This window comes from Perca fluviatilis, chromosome 18 (genome assembly GCF_010015445.1).
Source record: "Perca fluviatilis chromosome 18, GENO_Pfluv_1.0, whole genome shotgun sequence".
Lineage (NCBI taxonomy): Eukaryota > Metazoa > Chordata > Actinopteri > Perciformes > Percidae > Perca > Perca fluviatilis.
In genome coordinates, this window is record NC_053129.1 from 32,043,746 (window position 1) to 32,064,799 (window position 21,054).

Here is a 21,054-nt window from a genome sequence, read left to right on the forward strand (position 1 = left end):
GGGACATTAAAGCCAAAGCAAAACACGATGAACAGTAAAGTTGCCGCTACGGAAGAACATCTCTGATGAAGGCAGCCATATATCTGTTTTAGAAAGGCTGAAAGAGAAAGAGAAGAAAGAGGAACTGCAGGAATGTCTTTCAGATGCAGAAATGTTTGGTGAGTGGCGAACCTCTGACCTGACTTCTGACCTCCGGTAAACATACTGCTCTCTCTACAGTGTGTAGGAACCAAACTCTCCTCTCTACATGTAACATTTACACATAACCACAAACAGAACATGGTGAGAAACTAGACCAGTTCACTGTCACTCAGCTCTGATGTCATGTTTAACTTTTGGAGTCAGTTATTTGTACATACCTGCATATTTTTAGCTTATTTTAGCTCCTTTTACTCCAGTTTAGTTTCCTGTGATTTGTGCCTTTTTACTTACAGTGCTAAGCATACGTGAATACACCCATGCTAAAGTTGACTAAAAAGAGGAATAAAAAAATCATCTTTTGAAAATTGATCTTAATGCCTTAATTAAAAAAAATAGGAAAAATCTAACCTTTAAGGACACCAATTTTCTTTGTGAATGAATTATGTATCAGAAATAAATATATGTTCTTCCTTAAAATACAGGGGGCATAAGTATACACACCCCTATGTTAAATTCCCATAGAGGCAGGCAGATTATTATTTTGAAAGGCCAGTTATTTCATGGATCCAGGATACTATGCATCCTGATAAAGTTCCCTTAGCCTTTGGAATTAAAATAAAAATGACTTTTTATTCCTCTTTTTAAGTCAACTTTAGCATGGGTGTATTCACTTATGCTGAGCACTTGCTGATGTGATATTGCTAATAAAAAAGTAAAGTAAAGTAAAAGATCTAAATACTTCTTCCACCACCACTGTGTACAGCATACAGTATGTATGTTTCATATTTATAAGCTTAACTCAATGTCATTTCCCAATTCAATAATGAATCATTCCAATATAAAAAAAAAATGGATGTGATGTGGACGTGAAATGGACAAAACAGAATTAGTAAGTTAACAGTTAGTTGTATTTCCTAGTTCTTGTGTTCATTATATACTATAACGCTCTAAGGTTCTACTTTCATTTTGTATATTTCGATCGATAAGCAAATGTTCCTCCGGGCTGCTGTTTGTGTGTGAACATGTTTTATTTGTCTTCTTATTTTTTTTTTACCAACATCACCTTTGTTGGGGCAGCAACACGTTATGTGATGTAAAACGTGATATTGTACTCGTCTTAAGTTGTGTGGGATAACCAAGCCAGTCATATATCAGAATAAACGGAAAGTCTTTGACATCAGATACGTCTGGATGGAATGTTATCGCTCCAAATACCTTCACACGTGCTGCTTTCAGGGACCTAACTGTCATTCAGGACACCATGAGGTATTCGGTGGGAATTCCGCAATTTAATGACCCTGAGGTTTTTTTTACCATGCAACAGCAAGTACTCGCAAACTTTACTCAAGTAAAGGTTACCTACCACAATGTAGTAAAAAAGTAAAAGCCCCGTTTCTGTAAAAGTACACAAGTATTATTAGCAAAAAGGCTCTTGAAAAGTAAAATTACTCAGCAGATAATGTGCATATGTTTGCAACTATCAATGAAGTGGTGTAAAATGTACAGTATTTCCCTCTGAGATGTTAAGATGAAGTACAGTATAAAGAGGCATAAAATGGAAATACTCCAGTAAAGTAAAAGTACCTTAAATTGGTAGTTAAGCACAGTATTTGATTTACATTCCACCACTTACAACACATTGTTTTTTAAAGGCTTATTCTGATATTTTTAGACTGACTATGTTAAGATTTTGAGTTTTAGGCCCAAAAAAATTCATTAATAAAGATAAAATAAATATATATAATATATAATATGTAGGGAGATGAAATAATTGGTTGTTTTTAAGCATTTAAGTTGATTTGGGATTTAAAATCCAGCTGTTAAATACATTTTTGTTTGAAAACCCTGCAAAAGACAAATAAGACGGAACAAAAAAACGCTTTCTCAGTTTGGTTTTTTATTATTTTTGGACATTTAGCAAAATACTGCAGAAACATCCAAAGCAGTATAAGAGCTACAAACAACCCCCACAAAAAAATAAATAAATACAAATAAAATCAATGATTGCAATTCAGTTATCTATTCATTCAAGGAGCGGCTGATAAAACTCATTGATTGCTGAGATGTCACTTGAGCACACCGCCCTCCTTGCTTCTTCTTCTCTTTTTTTAAAATATAAGTTAAAGAAAATAAATTTGGCTACATCATGAAAACACACGGCAACAGATCACAGAGCACACAGAGCAATAATTTACACAAATAACTTAATAAATACATAAATAAATAGAAAGAAAGCAGTTAAGATATACTGTATAGTGGTTATACAGAAGGCTTTGTAAAAAATAGTAATCATATCGTACCCAGCCAGTGATAAATAAGTGATCAAAAAGACAATCACATCAGTTTAAGGCAGTTTTACAGCAGGAGTTTCTAATCCAAAAGGCATTACCGGCTACACTAGTTTTTTTTTTTTTGTGTTTTCAGGCAACAGCTACTGATCCACAGATCCACAAGCTATGTTAAAGCTAATCAGAGTGATGAGATTTAAGGTCTTCTCAGGCCTGGGAGTTCTGCTTTGTGTCGGCTACAGGTCGTCCCCTCTCTTAGGTCTAGAAGCTAATAGCACTTGTGCAGAGATGCTAGAAAAATAAATTAACAGTCTAACGCTTTAAGTGTTTGAAGTAAATGGGGGGGGGGGGTGGAGAGAGAGAGAGAGAGAGAGATAAAGGCCAGGGTTCAAACACACACCCAGAACCTGCTGAAGTGTCCTTAAGCAAGGCACTGAATCCCTGCCAGCTGCAGGTGAGCGGCTGACCTCTGACCTCTACACATATGGTGCACGGGAGCCACGTTGTTTGCTGTAGGAGTTAACATTGCAAAAAAAATATATATATATCCTTCCGGTTCTTTTTCTACTTCAATGAGTTGTCAAAACGTGCCTAAAAAATTCCTCTTTTTTTTTTTCTTTTGTGATTTGTGCATTTTGCTTGAATCAACGTCCCAAAATAAGACAAAAATAAATAAATTAGTTAGTCGTTTTTTTTGTTCTACCAAATAATTGAAACTGGAGAGAAAATAAATCACTCCCAATAACCGTGAAGTCAACCAGAGTTACAGCTTCTCACCAAAGTGCCATGTATTTTCCCCTTGATTTAAAAAAATAAATGAACAAAATGAAGATTTTTAGGAACCCAAGCTTCTTCTTTTTTCAAACGGATATTTTTGCAGTGTGACACTAAAATCCTCTCAGGAACACAAGGCTTGTTATCTGACAGTGAAAGCAGCCTTTTATTCCCGGATCAGCAGGCGGGGCGGAGCGGCATCTGCAGCAGGATCACCTGCCGGTTCTCGGACGGGTGGCATTTGTTGATGTGTCTGGTGAGTCCCGGGGAGCTGTAGAACACGGCGGGGCAGTATTTGCACGGGTAGACCTGCGAGGAGTGCAGCAGGCGGATGTGCCGCTCCTGGCTGCCTCTGTTGGAGAAGTTCTCCCCGCACACCGGACACATGTGGCAGGCGGAGGCGCTCAGGTTTAGCGGCGCCGCGCTCTGCTCGCAGGCAGACGCGTCCTCGTCCTCTGCCGGCTTTGGGGAGCTGTGCTGGGACGCGAGGTGCTTCCGCAGGTACGCTTGGCGCTTAAACTTTTTCCCACAGTGATTACAATCATACAGCCCTTCCTCTGAGCCGGACTCGGACGGCCCGGGGCTGGGTGTGTCCCTGTCACTAGTATCCTTCGCTTCATCCGGCGTGGTCTTACCGGAGCCAGCCGCCTTGTTGTCGCTCTCCAAGTGTTGCCCACCGGAGGATGCGCTCTGCGGCGGCTTCGGTTTGTGCCACCGCCGGTGCGAGGCGAGGTTAGCCGGGCAGCTGAACACCTTGTCGCACTCAGGACACCTGTACTCGACCCGGACTATCCTGGAGCACTTGTGCTGCGCCAGAGCCAACGGGTCTGCGTACGCCTCGCGGCACAGCTGGCACACAAAATCCCCCAGCGGGACGTTGTCCCCTCCGGGCAGCTGCGGTCTGGGAGGCTTCTGGTCCACCGGAGCCTCTTTAATCTTGAGTCCGAGGACCGGAGACGTGGTGACATCATCCTCAAAGTGCAGTTTCCGGATAGCTTTGGTTTTCTTGGACTGCGGTTTGCCTTTGCGCTCGGTGTCGCTGGACGGCCGTTTGGTACGGGCGGTGGTGGGGAGCGTCGCGGTGGACGCGGCGCTGGCTTCGGTGCGGTTGCTGTTGCTGGAGCCGATTTTCAGGTCCACCGGGGCGAAGAGGTGGTCCGACGCGGGGAGCGCTGCCGGTGCGGGGAAAGACTCCGCGGAAACCGGTGATCCGAGGTTGAAGCGTCTCTCGAAGTAGGAGCGGTCGTAGTCGTGGCTCACGGGGCGGGTGGGGCTGTAGAGCGCCTGGTACACCGCCTCCGGGTTCCCGAATTGCACCGGTCTGGCTACATGCTCCGGTGCCGTGGCAGCAGCACCGCAGGTGGGCGTCGGCGTCTGTGCGCGCACCGGGATGGAGGCGAGAGGCGCGCAGGAGGGCGGCAGCGGCAGCGCTGTTTGCTGCGCTTCCTCTTCCTCGGAGCGAACCCGGTAGGACACCGGGTTTGGTTTCTTGTTCCTTTTCACCAAAAATCCTCTCGGCATGTTAACGCTGGACGGAGAGCTGAAGGCACTTTGGACGCTGCTGCGGGGGAGAAGAAATCCACTTTCAGCCGCGCGCGGACAGAAACATCTGATGCGTCTTTTTGTTGTCGTTTCCTGCTGCTATTGATCCTCTGTTCTCCTCCCGAGGTGCTTTCACCACAACATAGCTGCACTCTTTTTAAAGCGACATGATGACATTGTTCCCGTCCCCCCCCCTCGTTGACTCATCCCCGACCAATCAGAAGGAGCCGAGTTCTCCCAGTGGATTTGGGGAGTGGGTGCGGGAGGATGGAGAGGCTGATGCATGAAGGGTGGGGGTTTGCAGATTGCAAAGCAGATGTACCTGAGGGTTTTATTGTACTTCACACGCGCGCGCGCGCGCGCACACACACACACACACACACACACACACACATACACATACACAAACACACACACACACACACACGACCCGGGCACACGCCAGGAGCCTCCTACTTTTACGGTCTGATGCGTTTGTAAAGAAATCTACACGTGCCCCGGCTTTGTGTGTCTCTGTTGGGTGGGGTGGGGGCTCTGATTTGTTCAAGAAGGAGACATCCGTCCACATTAACGATGTCAAGAAGAAATGATTAGAAAAAAACAATGAGTAAGAGTGGAAAATGTAGAACTGAAAGCTGGAAATTCAGCTCCAGAGAGGGAAGGCGCAGAAAAAGTTAGACAAAAATTTAGAACCAATTTTTCTAAATTAAAGTTAAAATGTATGAGCTCGGGTTTAAGACAGATTTTCCGAACACATGATTGAACCGTTTGTCAGGACTGTGCAGGACTTGGGGTTCAGATTTTAGAATTCAAGACATTTAAAGACTTTCCAGGACAACTAAAGATCCCCAAAAAAGATTTTAAACGCGCTTTTACGCACTGAATGATGGAATTAAATCCGACCAACTTCATAACCAAACGGCAAACCCCCGTGGCCCGGCAGCATGTGCGCTGGCGTGACAGTTAACTCCGGACATATGAATCCGTCATTTTGCGCATACATAATTAATAGCGAGAGGAGGGTTTCCTGCTTTGCATCACAATGGCTTCGCTTGTGCAATCTGTAGACCCGCCGCGATTGAAAAGGAAATTGCACAGTTGAGGAAAAAAAAAAAAAAGGAGAAGTAGTGGGGGCCCCCAAAAGCAATCTGGCCCCCAGATACCGTCGGCGCGTGCTGTGCGTAATCAGTGCGCTCTTTCTGTGTCACCAAATGGGGCAAACCAGGATTATCTGCGAGTTAAAACACAGCAAACCCAATTCCTGCAGGTCAGATATGACCCGGTCATTCGGATATGAGTCTGTCCTCCACCGTGAGGGATGATGGGATGTGACCAGGGTCGGTGCTGAGCTCTAAAAGGTTTAAAATGAAGTCAAGAGTTGTGCGCACGCAGAAATCAGCGTGTTGATGGAAAGCAGCAGGTTTCAGTTGACGTCTCACCGTTGAGATCAGGATCAGTTTGACTAGTTAGGGTGTTCAAACTCGGAACTGAAATACAATCAAGTACCACTCCAATGCTACTGTTATCTCATCATAATTGCCTAAAATTCTTGCTTTTCCCCTCCATTTTCCATGGGTTTGTGCTTTCAAATTTAGTTTCCTCTGAAGTAAAAACACTCACCAGACACCTTTTGTCCATTATTGAGTAATTATTGAATTTTCCTGAATCGACAACAGTGATTTTACTTGATTCTAGTGCAGCAACCTGCCATATTCTGTCTTGTTTTTCAAGCTTAGGATGCTAATTTACACCAAATTCCCGAAACAAGTTGATCTCTGATTAGTTTTGACTTTCAGGACTCAATAAGAGATAATAAAATAAAATACTTTAAAAGATTTATTTGGCAGTGGGTCTGTTTTGCTCAACATTGAATTTAGTTTGTGAAAACGTGTTTTAAAACTATATAATACACAATGCTCAATATAACTGTTTTTGAAACCACATATAATGCAATTTGAACAGATAAAATACACAAAAAGAAAACTATCGGGTAATTTGGGACTAATAATTCGAAGCTAAACACCACTAATGATACAAGTTCCTTTTATCTTATCTTGGATTTATATTGTATCTTAAAAAAAGATTCAAAATCCCTACACATGAGGAATTCAGGATAATCTGGTTGTTTTTATCCTATAATATGTGACTTTATATGTGGACACCAGCAGTGTGTGTGTGTGTGTGTGTTTCTCTCAGCCTGGGGGTTGTTTGTAGGTGCAGACATATGTTGTTGTGTGTGCGGTTATTTTCCGGACAGGCTTCAGCTCAGCCTCATTAGCATACAGCTGTAGAGTGACACCCTCCACCCTCCATCCTCCCCCTCCTTCTCCTCCTCCCCCCAAAAAGCTTTCATCTCCAGCCGCTATACGAGCCGCGATTGGTCACGCTGCTGTAGAGTCATACTCACAGTTACAGTTGGCACATTATGGAGTAGAGAGGTCTGTGGAAATACAAAACAGAGGAGTCAGATTTTCTAATTTTACTTGTATTAAACTATTTTCTGTGCATCATGAGTTAGTTCCCAGTACTCAGATAAACATCAAAGTAAGGAGCTAAGACAATTTTACGTGTACATGAGAAAAAAAGTCCTTAATTTGATCAAATTAATGAACAAATCAAAAGGACTTGACATATCAAAGAATCTTTCAGTGACTTTAACAGCAGTGGAAGACGTATTCAGATCCTTTACTGCAGTAGAAGCATTCAAAACCTTGGTTGAGTAACAGTATTTTCAGCACAATGCAGTAAAAGGTTACCCTGTCAGTGTTTTCCTCTTCTACCGGATGTTTCTGGATTAATATCACTGCTGCATTAATGTGTCTGTTGCATTTTCCTGCTTATATTAGATGTTTAAGGTTGTGCTCATTTTGACTCCTTTATATACTGTTGGTTAGTTTAATCTACAGCAATGCTTCATATTCATATAAGATCATCATATTTGAAGCATCGCTGTCCTGTGAGAGCCACGTATGAATAATTCATTCTTGGAAAATAATGCTCATTTCCTTTCACTACATGAGTTAGAGAAGAACGATATCAATCTGATGTCTGCATTAAAAGAGCAACCTGCTGATTTATATCACGCTCCTTTAACATCGTCAAACTCACAATGGACAGAAAAATGATTAAAATTGACGAAGTCAAACCAGAGATATCGTCTTTTTGACGCCACACATCCTTCCTCCATGTCAAAACATGCCGCCTACATTACCCACAATGCAACTTGACCACTGACCGTTCAGTCAGGAGATTGTGGTGTGTTATGCTAGCAGCTGCTAATGTATCCTGGAGCCTCCAGCCACAGAGCAATGTTTTTAAAGGTCCCATGGTATGAAAATTTCACATTATGAGGTTTTTTAACATTAATATGAGTTCCCCCAGCCTGCCTATGGTCCCCCAGTGGCTAGAAATGGCGATAGGTATAAACTGAGCCCTGGTATATCCTGCTCTGCCTTTGAGAAAATGAAAGCTCAGAAGGGCCGATCTGGAATCTTCTCCTTATGAGGTCATAAGGGGAAAGGTTACCTCCCCTTTCTCTGATTTGCCCGCCCAGAGAATTTGGCCAACCCATGAGAGACATCATGGCTTTCAAACAAGCGAAGCACGGCAGTTGGTCAAGGCCACACCCCCACCCTCCACCTTGCCCCCCCTCTCTCCTTCTCAATAGCATTTAAAGCTACAGACACAGAAATGGCAAATCCTAAGAAAAGCTCATTGTGGGACTGGCTCTAGTGGCTGTAATTCTGCACCAAGGCTGAATTTCGGGAAAGATACTTCAGATACAGTATTAGGGGACCACTAAGGTCTATATAAAAGAGACTTCAGATACAGTATTAGGGGACCACTAAGGTCTATATAAAAGAGACTTCAGATACAGTATTAGGGGACCACTAAGGTCTATATAAAAGAGACTTCAGATACAGTATTAGGGGACCACTAAGGTCTATATAAAAGAGACTTCAGATACAGTATTAGGGGACCACTTAGGCCTATATAAAAGAGACTTCAGATACAGTATTAGGGGACCACTAAGGTCTATATAAAAGAGACTTCAGATACAGTATTAGGGGACCACTAAGGCCTATATAAAAGAGACTTCAGATACAGTATTAGGGGACCACTTAGGCCTATATAAAAGAGACTTCAGATACAGTATTAGGGGACCACTAAGGTCTATATAAAAGAGACTTCAGATACAGTATTAGGGGACCACTAAGGCCTATATAAAAGAGACTTCAGATACAGTATTAGGGGACCACTAAGGCCTATATAAAAGAGACTTCAGATACAGTATTAGGGGACCACTAAGGTCTATATAAAAGAGACTTCAGATACAGTATTAGGGGACCACTAAGGCCTATATAAAAGAGACTTCAGATACAGTATTAGGGGACCACTAAGGTCTATATAAAAGAGACTTCAGATACAGTATTAGGGGACCACTAAGGTCTATATAAAAGAGACTTCAGATACAGTATTAGGGGACCACTAAGGTCTATATAAAAGAGACTTCAGATACAGTATTAGGGGACCACTAAGGTCTATATAAAGAGACTTCAGATACAGTATTAGGGGACCACTAAGGCCTATATAAAAGAGACTTCAGATACAGTATTAGGGGACCACTAAGGTCTATATAAAAGCATCCAGAAAGCAGCATGTCATAGGACCTTTAAGAGATAAACCTTCCTGATGATCAACAGTTGTTCAACATAAATAGAAACGCAGCAATGTGCCAACAAAGGCACGGAGGAGGCAAACATGGATGTGAACAACGCCGGATTGAAAACATTCAAAAAAGAATTGGCTTTGCAAAAGCTTTATGAGGAATGAAATACATTTAGCATTTTTGGTAGACACGCACAGTGTGTTCGTTGAGAATGTGAGCAAAGCTATTGAATGACAATAATTATTTTAAAAAGCATTTATCGGGGTTAAAAAGCTTCGTTAACTTGGCGAGGTCACGCGTGATGTCACAGCTGTCCGGGGCAGGCGAACATGGGCAGCAGGTTTCGGTTGTAGGTCAGATATTTCACAGCGCTGCTTCTCAGAGCCGCTTGACTCTGAGCATCTTGGAATCTGTCCTGAGGGGGGACGTCTGAGTCCATGGACAGCTGGCTCCACTGCTTGTCCTGCAGCGACACAGAGTTGAACACAGAGAGATTATTACGATTACATGTTTCTGTCACTTAAAATAACTATTTTTCACAACTGTTTCCACCTGCTTAGACTGCCAAGGCAGACCTGCCATTATATATTTTAGATAGGTTTTCAAATTCTTTTCAGCCATTTATCAATGTACTTTTGTTCCAGACATACTGTACATGTCACATTTTTGAAAGAAAGAAAGATCAGACGGATCAAGCTTGATGAGATTAAAATAAAAGTACTAACTGCAGTTGAGATCTGCTGAAGCTCCTGCTCAAAGTCGGAGAATCTGTCGTGAAAAATGGCCAAACACCAGCTCTGTCTGAAGAAACTGCAGGAGAGACAAACATTCAAGTTTTTCCTACACTGTTGTAAGACTTCAGTAAACCACATTCCTCTGTAGAAAGAACCTCTAAACATAATCACATTCAAGTTCTGTACTTAGGAACAATTTTTGAGGTACTATACTTGGGTTATTCACATTTTAAGGTACTTTATACTTGTAATCGACTGCATGCAGGACAAATACTGAAATTTTTACTACAATACATTTATTTGGCATCTTTAGTTACTTTTCAGATAAAGATCTTACATTTAAAGCTCCCATGGCATGAAAATGTCACTTTATGAGGTTTTTTAACATTAATATGCGTTCCCCCAGCCTGCCTATGGTCCCCCAGTGGCTAGAAATGGTGATAGGTGTAAACCGAGCCCTGGGTATCCTGCTCTGCCTTTGAGAAAATGAAAGCTCAGATGGGCCGATCTGGAATCTTCTCCTTATGAGGTCAGAAGGAGCAAGGTTACCTCCCCTTTCTCTGCTTTGCCCGCACAGAGAATTTGGCCCGCCCATGAGAGAGAGAGAGAGACATCATGGCTTGAAAACAAGGGAAGCATGGCAGTTGGTCAAGGCCACACCCCCACCCTCTACCTTGCCCCCCCCCAGTGATTCCTGAACTGTTTTGCTTTTGACTTTTTACAAAAAAGCATTTTGGGCTCCTTGTCATGTTTCAGATGTGTAGGAGTTGTTATCAACTCCACGATGGAAACATTTCCCCTCTTAACTTCTCACATTGTTTCATTTGAAAAAACTGTTCAAGGCCCAAAGACATCACACTCTCAAATATTTCACAAAAAAGGCAAAGATTAGAGAAAAGTCCGTAAAACTAAATAGATTTGTATTAGAAGAAAAAGTACTTCTTCCACCACTGTCTGTTTGCATAGCTAGACACCACAAGATGTAAGAGAGAGAAACAGTGTAATTTGGGTGAACTGACCCTTTAAATAACAGCCAAAGAACCAAACACACAGAAGCCACACTTAACTGTATTGGCTGAAAGACCCCCCACTGCCACACGGTCAATCAATGATTTTAACGGCTCCCGATGCTCCGTCAGCCTCCACAATGACTTTACGAGTCAGCTGAGTGAGCAGCGTGACGAGGAATCTGTCTCTGCAGCGGGGAGGCTCTGGCTTTGTCTCTTCCCGGCCACAAAGACAGATTGGGGAGCTGCATAAACAGATTAGGAGGCGGGGGACAATAGACGTCCATATCTGGGGGTCATTTGTGTTGAAACCTCAAAAGCAGGTCACCCGCTGACTGACTGACACATACACACACACATACACACACACACACACACACACACACACACACACACACACACACACACACACACACACACACACACACACACACACACACACACACACACACACACACTTATGTGTTATTTTGAAGTGTGAGGTCATCAGTCAGCAGATGAATGATGGGAAGTTTGACTACCTGCAGCTTTCTAAAAAAACAAAACATTTCCTTTCTCAGACTGAAATTTGCTTCAGAAACGGTGGAAGTGGCTCGTGAGGTAGGAAAACAGCTATTTAAAAAAAAAAATCCTTACCACATGCCATCTGTTACTTTGTGGTAGCAAAATCAGAGGAAAAAAACAAAAGCGTGTATTGTGCCGAAGTGAATAAATGAAATTGTACTACTACAGAGGCCGGAAGAACTGGCAAACACTGGACAAAACCAAATAACAGTGCAGAGAATATCAATTTGGTGAAGCTGTGTGTTGACAACAAAACATACCAATCATTCCTGCAGGTCTGTTGTACTACAAGTTGTTTACCTCCTGAGTTATTGAAGCTAATAAAAGACTTCTGTAAAAAGATAATATTATTTTCATAGTTTGTTCCATTATTCCTTTTGGTAACACGTTGTAAACAAACCCCCAGGCTAGTCCAACAGTAGAATTGTGACCCAAACTGTCTGCTGCAAACATCCATCACAGTTTCCAGTGCAAGTTTTTTTAATTTGTTTAATATAAAGCAGGTTGAAGTGCTATATAAATGCTGTGAAAGTATCAAAACATGACATGCATGAGCATGACATGGGACCTTTAAGGTGTGCCCACTTTAAGTTTGAATTATTTCTCCAAATTAAGTGTTTACGATAATCTGGATAAACTGCTGGTTAGTTTTGTGTCCAATCAAAGTTCTTTGCAGCACCATGTTCCCAAGGGCTGGGTTCACAAAGACAGACAGACTTCTAAATCCCTCTGTTGCACAACGTTGACTAGTTCTTTACTTTCTTAATGACGTAGAGCTACTTCGGTATGAATTCTGTGTAAATTAAGACTTATTAAAATATCTAACACTACTGACAGGTTTTATTAAGTAATTTTAATAAACCAGTTTTACCAGACGGATTTTATGTTGAGAAATGGATACACTGACTGGATACTTTCAATATGTATGTAGACATTTGTAAATAGATAGTGTCCTCCTCTCTCCCACCTGTACAGGTCTGGGATCAGGCCCTGGTGGTAGAGGTTGGACAGCTGGCCCAGCAGCTGCTGGTGTTTCCCGTACAGACTCAGGTAATTGGAGACGGGGAGGGGCTTCAGGGAGAAACAGGTGAGCGCCTCCACCAGCTCGTTGCAGTCGAGATGTATACAGAAGTAGTTCCCCGTCTCCACTTGTCCGGTCATGATGCCGCTGTCCTGTAACTTTATTGAGAGAACGTGTTTGACTTGTATTAATAACGTGATACTGCCTAGACCAGTGCCTACACCCTTTAAAAGGATAAGGCTGCAATATTCTATTTAATGTCCTGTCAGGACAGCAAGGTGAGAAAGAGAGAGAGAGGGGGGGAGACATGCAGGAAATTGTCACAGGTCGGACTGGAACCCTGGACCTCTGCGTCGAGGCATAAACCTCCAAGGATGTGTGCGCCTGCTCTACCCACTGAGGGAACCCGGCCACCTATTTTGTTTTTGTCCTCAAATCACATCAAAACACAAAAAAAATCTTTTCTGACTTCCCTACAGTGTCGGTGGCTCTGGTTCTCACTGAAGACATGCATCTTCAAAAAATGTGTCACAGATTAGAGCTGCGACGGCAGAAAGCAGGAGAATGGTAAAACTGAGAACCCTTTAATTTTGGTTTATTTAAGTAATTAAGATAAGTAATATCATCGGGCGCCCAGATAGCTCAGTGGGTAGAGCGGGCGCTCACATATAGAGGTTTACGCTTGACGCAGCTGGCCCGGGTTCGACTCCGACCTGCGGCCCTTTGCTGCATGTCATTCCCCCTCTCTCTCCCCTTTCATGTCTTCAGCTGTCCTACCACAATAAACGGCTAAAAAAATAAATAATAAAAAAAAGCAATATTGAACAACGGTATGACATACTTCGCTCATATTTTGCAGGCTTATCACAAATATATAGTTTTATAAAATAAAAAATAAAAGAACCAGTATTTTTAATGGTCACTTAGCAAACATTACTCAAACAGGAGGAAAAAGTAAAATTATTAGGGATTATTTTCAGAGGCAGATCAATCCACATTTGGGGAAGCAGGATTGAGATATGTGGAATCGAGTCAGACTGTGTGTAAACCAGAGAAAAACTAACCGACAGATTTGTTGGACAGTAAAAACTTACAAGTTTAACAGCAGGACCGGTCTGGTTGGTGGCAGACGGTTTTGTAAAGTGCAGGTAGTTATATCCTCCAGGCAGCTTCCCACCTGAAGAAGAGAGGGACACCACATGATGAGGGTTAAGGTGTGATGGGGTTCATATAACTCATGCTTTAATAGGATACAGGAATCCATCAAGATGTTAGAGTCACTTTACTCAGTTTTATATCATGTAAATGTGTAAAGAATTTGAACTGTTGGTTGCACGAAACATACATTTTAAGATGCCACCTTGTATTCTGAATAGTTATGACAGGCATTTTTCATTGTTTTCTGATATTGTGTAGACTAAATGGATATTAAGAAATATAACTAGTAGTTGCAGACCTACTTTAGAATAAGAAAAGGTGAGCGCATTGCCACTGAAATGCGAAAATTCTGAAAATATCTTCCTAAACGTGGTGTCCTTTCAGTGGTGAAACATACACTGGCATCAAAACTGGGACAACAGCAGATGCATCATAACATGCATCTCACTGTCAACATCCACCCACAGAGGAAAACAAAGCTGAGGCAATGAACTCTGATAGCGGGGGATGATACGGCATCTCCGCTCTCACTGAAAAGTTCATGTGTGTTTTATCTCCGTGAAAAGGGCGAAGCAGAGTGGCTACTGTGTTTATGTAACCTGCGGAGTGGCCTTGGTTACTCCGTGAATACACGGAGCCCAGCTATGGTTTGAGTGTCCGCCACAATAACATCGGCAGTGAGTGGGTGAAAGATTGGAAAATGTGCCACAAAAACATAGTGAAAAAATATTAGCAGTGCGAATTCTCACAGATAAAAGCAGACAAAAACATGGACAAACAGTAGGAAGGACGCAGAGAAGAGTAAAGAAGAAGAAGTTTGAGCTAAACTGACAGACCCTGAAAACTTACGAAAACCTTAGATCTGCTGATGAATGTGAAGGAATTTATTTTTTATGTGAAGCTACTAAATATCTAAAAGTGATGAATAACATGCCTGTTGAACATTAAATCAAATAGCAAGAAGATAGAACAGAATAGAATGGTGAAGTGTTTTTTGGTTGTCCAGGATTTTAGAAGTCCTATTCATTCTCATTCGTTCTCCTGGTTAAATGATCAATTCAAAAGATGAAAAAGTGTGTCATTCACTGTGTGGGAGACAGTCTACCCTCTGGCCTCAGGGGGAATTAATGAGCCCGTTATGGCTTATGCCCAATGGGCTCTGCGTTAAATCTACGCCGTGGGTACGTGCCTAGGTACGTGCCTAGGTACGTGGTGATACAGAGGACCCTACATGGTAGCTTGACGTGCACCTCTCAAAAAATGTAACTACACGTTGTGGCAATGCAGACCGCAACAACTGGGATTGGTCCGCTTGGCCGTGGATTGGTAACGCTGCATTTCCTCTTACTCATTTCCGGGTTCTCCTTCTCCATGAACCACATGAAATCGAGGAGAGGGTCCGACCGTGGTCAGAAAGCACAGGAGAGACACTTCTCCATTAGGGCTGGGTATTGTTCAAAATCTTTCGATCCGGTGCCAATTTTGATACCTCAGTTTCGATGCCGGTTCCTAACGATACTTTTTTCGATACCATATGTTTTAAAATCCATTTCAACATCAACACAAAAACACAAAGCTTTTATTTTCCACCTTAATTGTGAATCAAAACAGTTATCAAAATTAAAAAATTCTGGTAAAACTGCTCACTCAGAGTAACATTATTAAAAGTGCCTTGCCTTGCAAGCTCAGCCTGTCAGTCAGTCATCAGGGCAGAGAAACCACCGTTCTGCCTGCTTGTCTAAGAGGAAGTGTAACGTCAACAGCACCGCGACTGCTTTTGGCTCGCCATTAATATCATATCGCAGCAAACGGTGTCTGCGTGAAGTTTTAAAAAACTGTAACCACACTTGAAACCAATCGTGACTCTCTGTGACTTCAACAAAACTGCAAACAGTTTCTGTCCGCACCTCTCCGTGTGTGTGTGTGTGTGTGTCTGTGTCGGTCGGAGCCGAAATTTGGCACCGAAAGATTTTTTCCGGTGCCATAAAAGTATCGACGTTCGGTACCCAGCCCTAGTCTCCATCGGCAGAGTCAGTACTCACTCCAAAGCTAATCATCGTCACTCTCTCACTCGCTCTACCACACACTCCCCACGCACACCTGCTCTGGTATTCTCTTAAAGAGATATGCTAGAACGACGCTGACACATCAGCACACAAGTATAAATGTTCACAGCGGTGTAGGTTTCTTTTTCTCATCCCCCGCAGAACCATAAATCCCCTTTTAGAGCACCACATGGTGGCGAAGAAGACACTGCACTAGAAAACATACTTGGACAAAGATTTGTGTATTCTTAAAAGTGTTTTCAAACAGTATTTTTCAGTTTTCACAAGAGAAAAGTCTTCAAGGACAAAGACTAACTGGTTGGTTTGCAAATGGACGTCTGTGTAATCGTCTAAGCTTCGTTAAAGAGCAGAAAACGGCCGCTTCTCTGAGCTTTTCTATAGAACCTTACGGGAGTGTCTCAACCACTGCAAGGCTGCAAGCGTCTTCAAAAAATATCTGGTTCTTCGATAAAAACTCAAAGGTACAAGCCTGTGGACATAAACACTGAAGGACAGAAGTCAAATACAATGGTTCCAGATTTAACAGAAAAACTACTCAACCCTTAAAACTCTTTAAAGGTCCTATGACATGCTGCTTTTTAGATGCTTATATATAGGCCTTAGTGGGCCCCTAATACTGTATCGAAAGACTATTTCCTGAAATTCAGCCTTGGTGCAGAATTACAGCCACTAGAGCCAGTCCCACAATGTGCCATTTCTGTGTCTGTAGCTTTAAATGCTATTGAGGAGGAGAGAGTGGAGGCAAGGTGGAGGGTGAGGGTGTGGCCTTGACCTGCTTGGCATGGGCAGAGCAGAGAAAGGGGAGGTAACCTTTCCTCTTATGACGACATAAAGGGAAGATTCCAGATCGGCCCATCTGAGCTTTCATTTTCTCAAAGGCAGAGCAGGATACACAGGGCTCGGTTTACACCTATCACCATTTCTAGCCACTGGGGGACCATAGGTAGGCTAGGGGTGACATTTTCATGCCATGGGACCTTTAAATATATTTTTTTCAGACTTGAACTCTGACCTTGAATCATGGGCTGTTTGTACAGTGGAACGAGGCGATCCTGTTCAGGCGGAGGCTCAACCGCAGGCTCCAGCGTCGGATCGAATAGGGACAGCAACACAGCCGCCAGGTCCCGACCCACTTCCTTGGAGTTGAAGTTGGCGTGCGACCACTCGTCTACATAGTAGCAGCGGGAGAATTTGGTGAGAGGTCCGGCACCACAAATGGCTGAATCGCTGGTGTGGAAAGTGGCGTTTATGACGAGTCTGCTGTCAAAGACCATGAAAGAGTTGTTGATGCTCTTGAAGGCGTCGTAGTCGACGCCTTTATTGGAGAGATTAATGAACACCTGAAAGGAGGAAATGAAGAAATCAGTACGCTTTCTGTTTGCTTGTGATTTCATGATCAGGTTCAGTGTAATCCAATTTCCCGCAAACCGACTTCCTGTTGATCCTGTTCATCCTTATACGGCTGGCTGTCTTTTTTAAAGGAATAGTTATACTTAGACTTTCTTGTTGAGAGTTACATGAGAAAATACATACCACTTTCATATCAAGCTGCAGAAGCCAGTTAGCTTAGCTTAGCATAAAGACTACTACTAATTATCATGTTAAATCTTGTTGTTTAATCCGTTGCATTGAAAATGTAGACTGCTAATTTAAGGTTGCCAGTTCTATTAATTCTTAGCCTTCTTGAGATGGTTTGTCAACTGGATTGCTGATCTTCTCTTCTCTGTATATCCAGAAGATGAAATGAAACCTTCAGAACAGACGATATGCTCTTTGAGCAAACTGAAACTGTGATTAGACAAGTAGAGCGGGACAAGTTGTAAATTATTAGCAGAGTTAAAAAGTACCCTGCGGAGCTTCCCTGTAAAACGACAGTTCAGGGTTTCTCACAAAAACACTTTGTGCATCATTGAGGCCGAACAAATGTGTCAATATATGTCCATTCTAAAAAAAAAATAAAACATTTGCTAAGCCAAATTCTTTAATGTTTTGGAACCTGCAGGGTTTAACAGCTCACACGTAGTTGCATAATATGAAGACAACAAGACCTCATTTGCAGGGTGCCTTTATTTTAGCCTGAAATTAAAAAAACAACAACACATAACCGCACAATAGAAACCTCTACTGTCTGAAACAATGCAAATGGGAAACACACCAAAATCCTTTTGAGCTTGACAAACGCAGTCTGCTTCCAGGAGGGAAATTAACATCCAACCAACAGCCACATGCTGGTGAATTCAGCCAATTGTTTGTGAGCTTTTCAGCTCCACCAGACACCCTGGCCCAGTTACCCACCATTATTTGGAAAACATGTTCTTTTGTATGACCTAATGACGGACTGGATAAGCAGTGAAATCAGAAACTTTGACTTACCCCACACTGCAGATGGAGGGGCTCTGCGTCGGTGGTGAAAGACACAGATGTGAGGGGATCGGGGTGTTCTCCGTTGTTCATCTGGGCCAGCAGGCAGTTACGGTGGACCTGGACCGTGGCCTTCTCCATGGCCGTCGCCACAGCCTTCTCCACGGCAGAGTCGCTGAAGCACGAGTCGCCGGGCTTGAGAGGTGGAAGGACTAGATGGATACGATTCCCCAGGACGCCGAGGCTGAGCAAAGTCTCGACTGTGGTGAAGACATCGATGCTGTTTCCATAGACGACGGCATTATCTGGAGAGACACAAGGAAGAAGCTTAGGAATTTGCAGAATGTTTTCATAGTCTTTCAGTGTCTACAATGTTTTTCAGTCATAGACACAAACGTCAAGGAATTGGCAATTTATATCAAATAGTTATACGTCTCTCTCTTTGACAGAGCTCTCAAAGAAAACGAACAACAATGAAGATTCTGCAGAGAGAGCTAACAACCTCTTTAAAGCCCCCTGATAAAGAACCAATACTAATGCAAGTATGACTTCAGTGCTCTGCCTGAATGTGATACTTCATATCTGTAAATATATAATGGCAATCCATACAAGATCTGGACATTCTTACAAAAATATTCAGCCCTACAGTCACTAAAAAAAGTCTCCTAAGTTCCATACAATATCTCCACCTGATAGATGTTCAGCTGTTATTTGTGTTCATGGATAACAGATTATAATGACTAAATAATATAGAAGAATATGAAAAAGAGAAAAAGAAAAGAAATAGAAGAATACTACCCACTACAGAAAAATGTGTTTTGTGGTAACTCCTAACTGTAGGCACAGTAAATGTTTCTTACAAAATTATAATGTTCTAAATACAAAAGAAGCTCTACAATCAAGAGGAAGTGAATGGTGATTGCAAAGCATTCATTTCTTAAAATAAAGAGACACTATTTGGTATTCTTCCAGAGTAAATCCATCCTTGTTTACTCTTCAGAGAAGACATTTTCAAAACATACAAGCTCCTATAAAATGAATATGTGCTCCTCATCTCTTAGAAAAGCACAGAGCCTGGAGCAACAGGGTCATCTTTCCAATGTATGCGACATAAGGAGATCAGAAAATTATATGTGCATACTCATGTACTTGTTTTTTTTTAGTTGGTGCTGGAGTTCATGTAATGTTGGTCAGCAAAAAGAAAGAAAAATCTACATTTTCTAGCCACAATCTCCTCTAATCAAACTCACCTGTGATTGCTAGGTGTCGAGACGTATTCTAATAAACTCAGGGGTATGTTTTTGTATATTTTATTTTGAATACCGGTATATATTTTGTACATTTTTGTATTTTTATCTGTTTTTTTTAAATGTTTTTTTGTAAGCATGTGTTTTTTTACTTTTCTATTTATTAAGTGTGTTTTCCAGCATCTCTATTTTTAATGCAGCAGTTTCTTCTATCCAAGACAATTTTTCTCCTTCAGGAGTGTTGAACGAGGGTATGTGAAAATCCAAAAAACAGCCAAAACTATACTCCTGCTTTTTGAAATGTATCAGCTCAACAACAGTTGAGACTGTGCTTCTGCTTTTGACATGAGTTAACCCCAAAACAGCTAAAATATATTTCTGCTCTTGAAACTATAGTACTGCCTTTGATTTTGGTTTGTGAATGTTGATTCGCTTCTAAAACTATATGATTGCTTAGAAATATAATCATGCTAAACGTTGAGTTACTGATATTATTATAAAACATGCTTAGAGACATTTCAGTGTGAATTACTGTGTGTAACTGCCTGTTTGACCCTGCAGCCATAGAGATGAAGTATGTGCAAGAGGCCTCAGGTGGATAAGTTGTATTGTGTAACTGTCTGCTTGAACCTGCAGCTGGAAAGAGGAAGTGCCCTAGATGCACACAGGAGAGAGAAAGATGGCTGCATTGACCTAGTGATGAACTGAGCCGTTAGATTGTATGTTAGATGGTAATTGCATATGCATATAGGAAATATCGTCATATGAGATGTTTTTACGTATGTCCAGCCTGATAGCTGAATTAAGATTGTATTGCCATGTAAGGTAAAATAAGATGGTAAAACACACCTCACTGTGATGGGGGGTTGAACCCCATGAAAATGTACATATACATATTGATGCTAATGAAAGTCTTTAGCCCTTGCCTTTTGATCCTTTTTTCTGCTCTCTTGACCGTCACCCTTGCTGTAGGGGCATCCTGTGTCTTAGAGCATTTTGAGTGATAGAACTTAGTTCATTTTTGCATTTATTTTGTTTTTCTTGTTAACTTTTTGCTTCAAATAAAATAAAACCACCTGTGTTCGTCTTGAGCAAGGGGACCCAAAAAACCTTGTGAGTCTTTTTTTGCCTTTTTAGAAGACTTTTTTCCTTTTTTCCTCCTTGTCCTCCACTTCACCCGTGTGAGCGGTGAACACCCTGAAAGGGGAAGTGGGGGCTCCTCTTTAACCGTGCGGTTTGCAGCAACCCCGGGGACCGATCTGACAAGCAGACCTTTGATCCTCCAGCTGAGCGGAAGCTTCTGTGACCAAGGCAGAAGTGGCTGTCCGAGTGTGAGTAATTTTAATTTTAATTGTTTGGTTGTAAAGATCGCCTGTGTGCTGTGTATTTCACATACGGTGGACATCAAGGTTGTCAATCAAAAGCCTCTTGTCTCGTCATCGGGTTCCCACCGTAGCGAGGACCCGTGAATGCGGGTGTGTG

General features: G+C 42.1%; 2 protein-coding genes across 9 annotated transcripts in view; both read right to left on the minus strand.

Moving 5' to 3' along the window:
- Positions 1-2,774: 2,774 nt before the first annotated feature.
- On the minus strand, positions 2,775-7,064 carry insm1a (insulinoma-associated 1a). The gene has a single exon (XM_039782829.1). It carries the CDS (start codon positions 4,722-4,724, stop codon positions 3,381-3,383), a length of 1,344 nt encoding a protein of 447 aa, XP_039638763.1. The 5' UTR covers positions 4,725-7,064; the 3' UTR covers positions 2,775-3,380.
- Positions 7,065-7,079: 15 nt separating this feature from the next.
- cfap61 (cilia and flagella associated protein 61) overlaps positions 7,080-21,054 on the minus strand; it is a 43,046-nt gene continuing 29,071 nt past the window's right edge. For 6 of the 8 annotated variants that reach the window (XM_039782823.1, XM_039782822.1, XM_039782821.1 and 3 more), the window contains 6 exons: positions 18,338-18,630; positions 16,977-17,304; positions 13,835-13,917; positions 12,687-12,898; positions 10,140-10,224; positions 9,373-9,877 (listed from right to left, as the gene is read on the minus strand). In XM_039782823.1, the coding sequence (XP_039638757.1) occupies positions 9,719-9,877; positions 10,140-10,224; positions 12,687-12,898; positions 13,835-13,917; positions 16,977-17,304; positions 18,338-18,630 (1,160 nt within the window). In that variant the 3' untranslated portion in view covers positions 9,373-9,718. Of the gene's footprint in view, positions 7,186-9,371; positions 9,878-10,139; positions 10,225-12,686; positions 12,899-13,834; positions 13,918-16,976; positions 17,305-18,337; positions 18,631-21,054 lie in introns of those variants that run through there. The other 2 variants (XM_039782820.1, XM_039782826.1) reach the window with 2 other exon arrangements.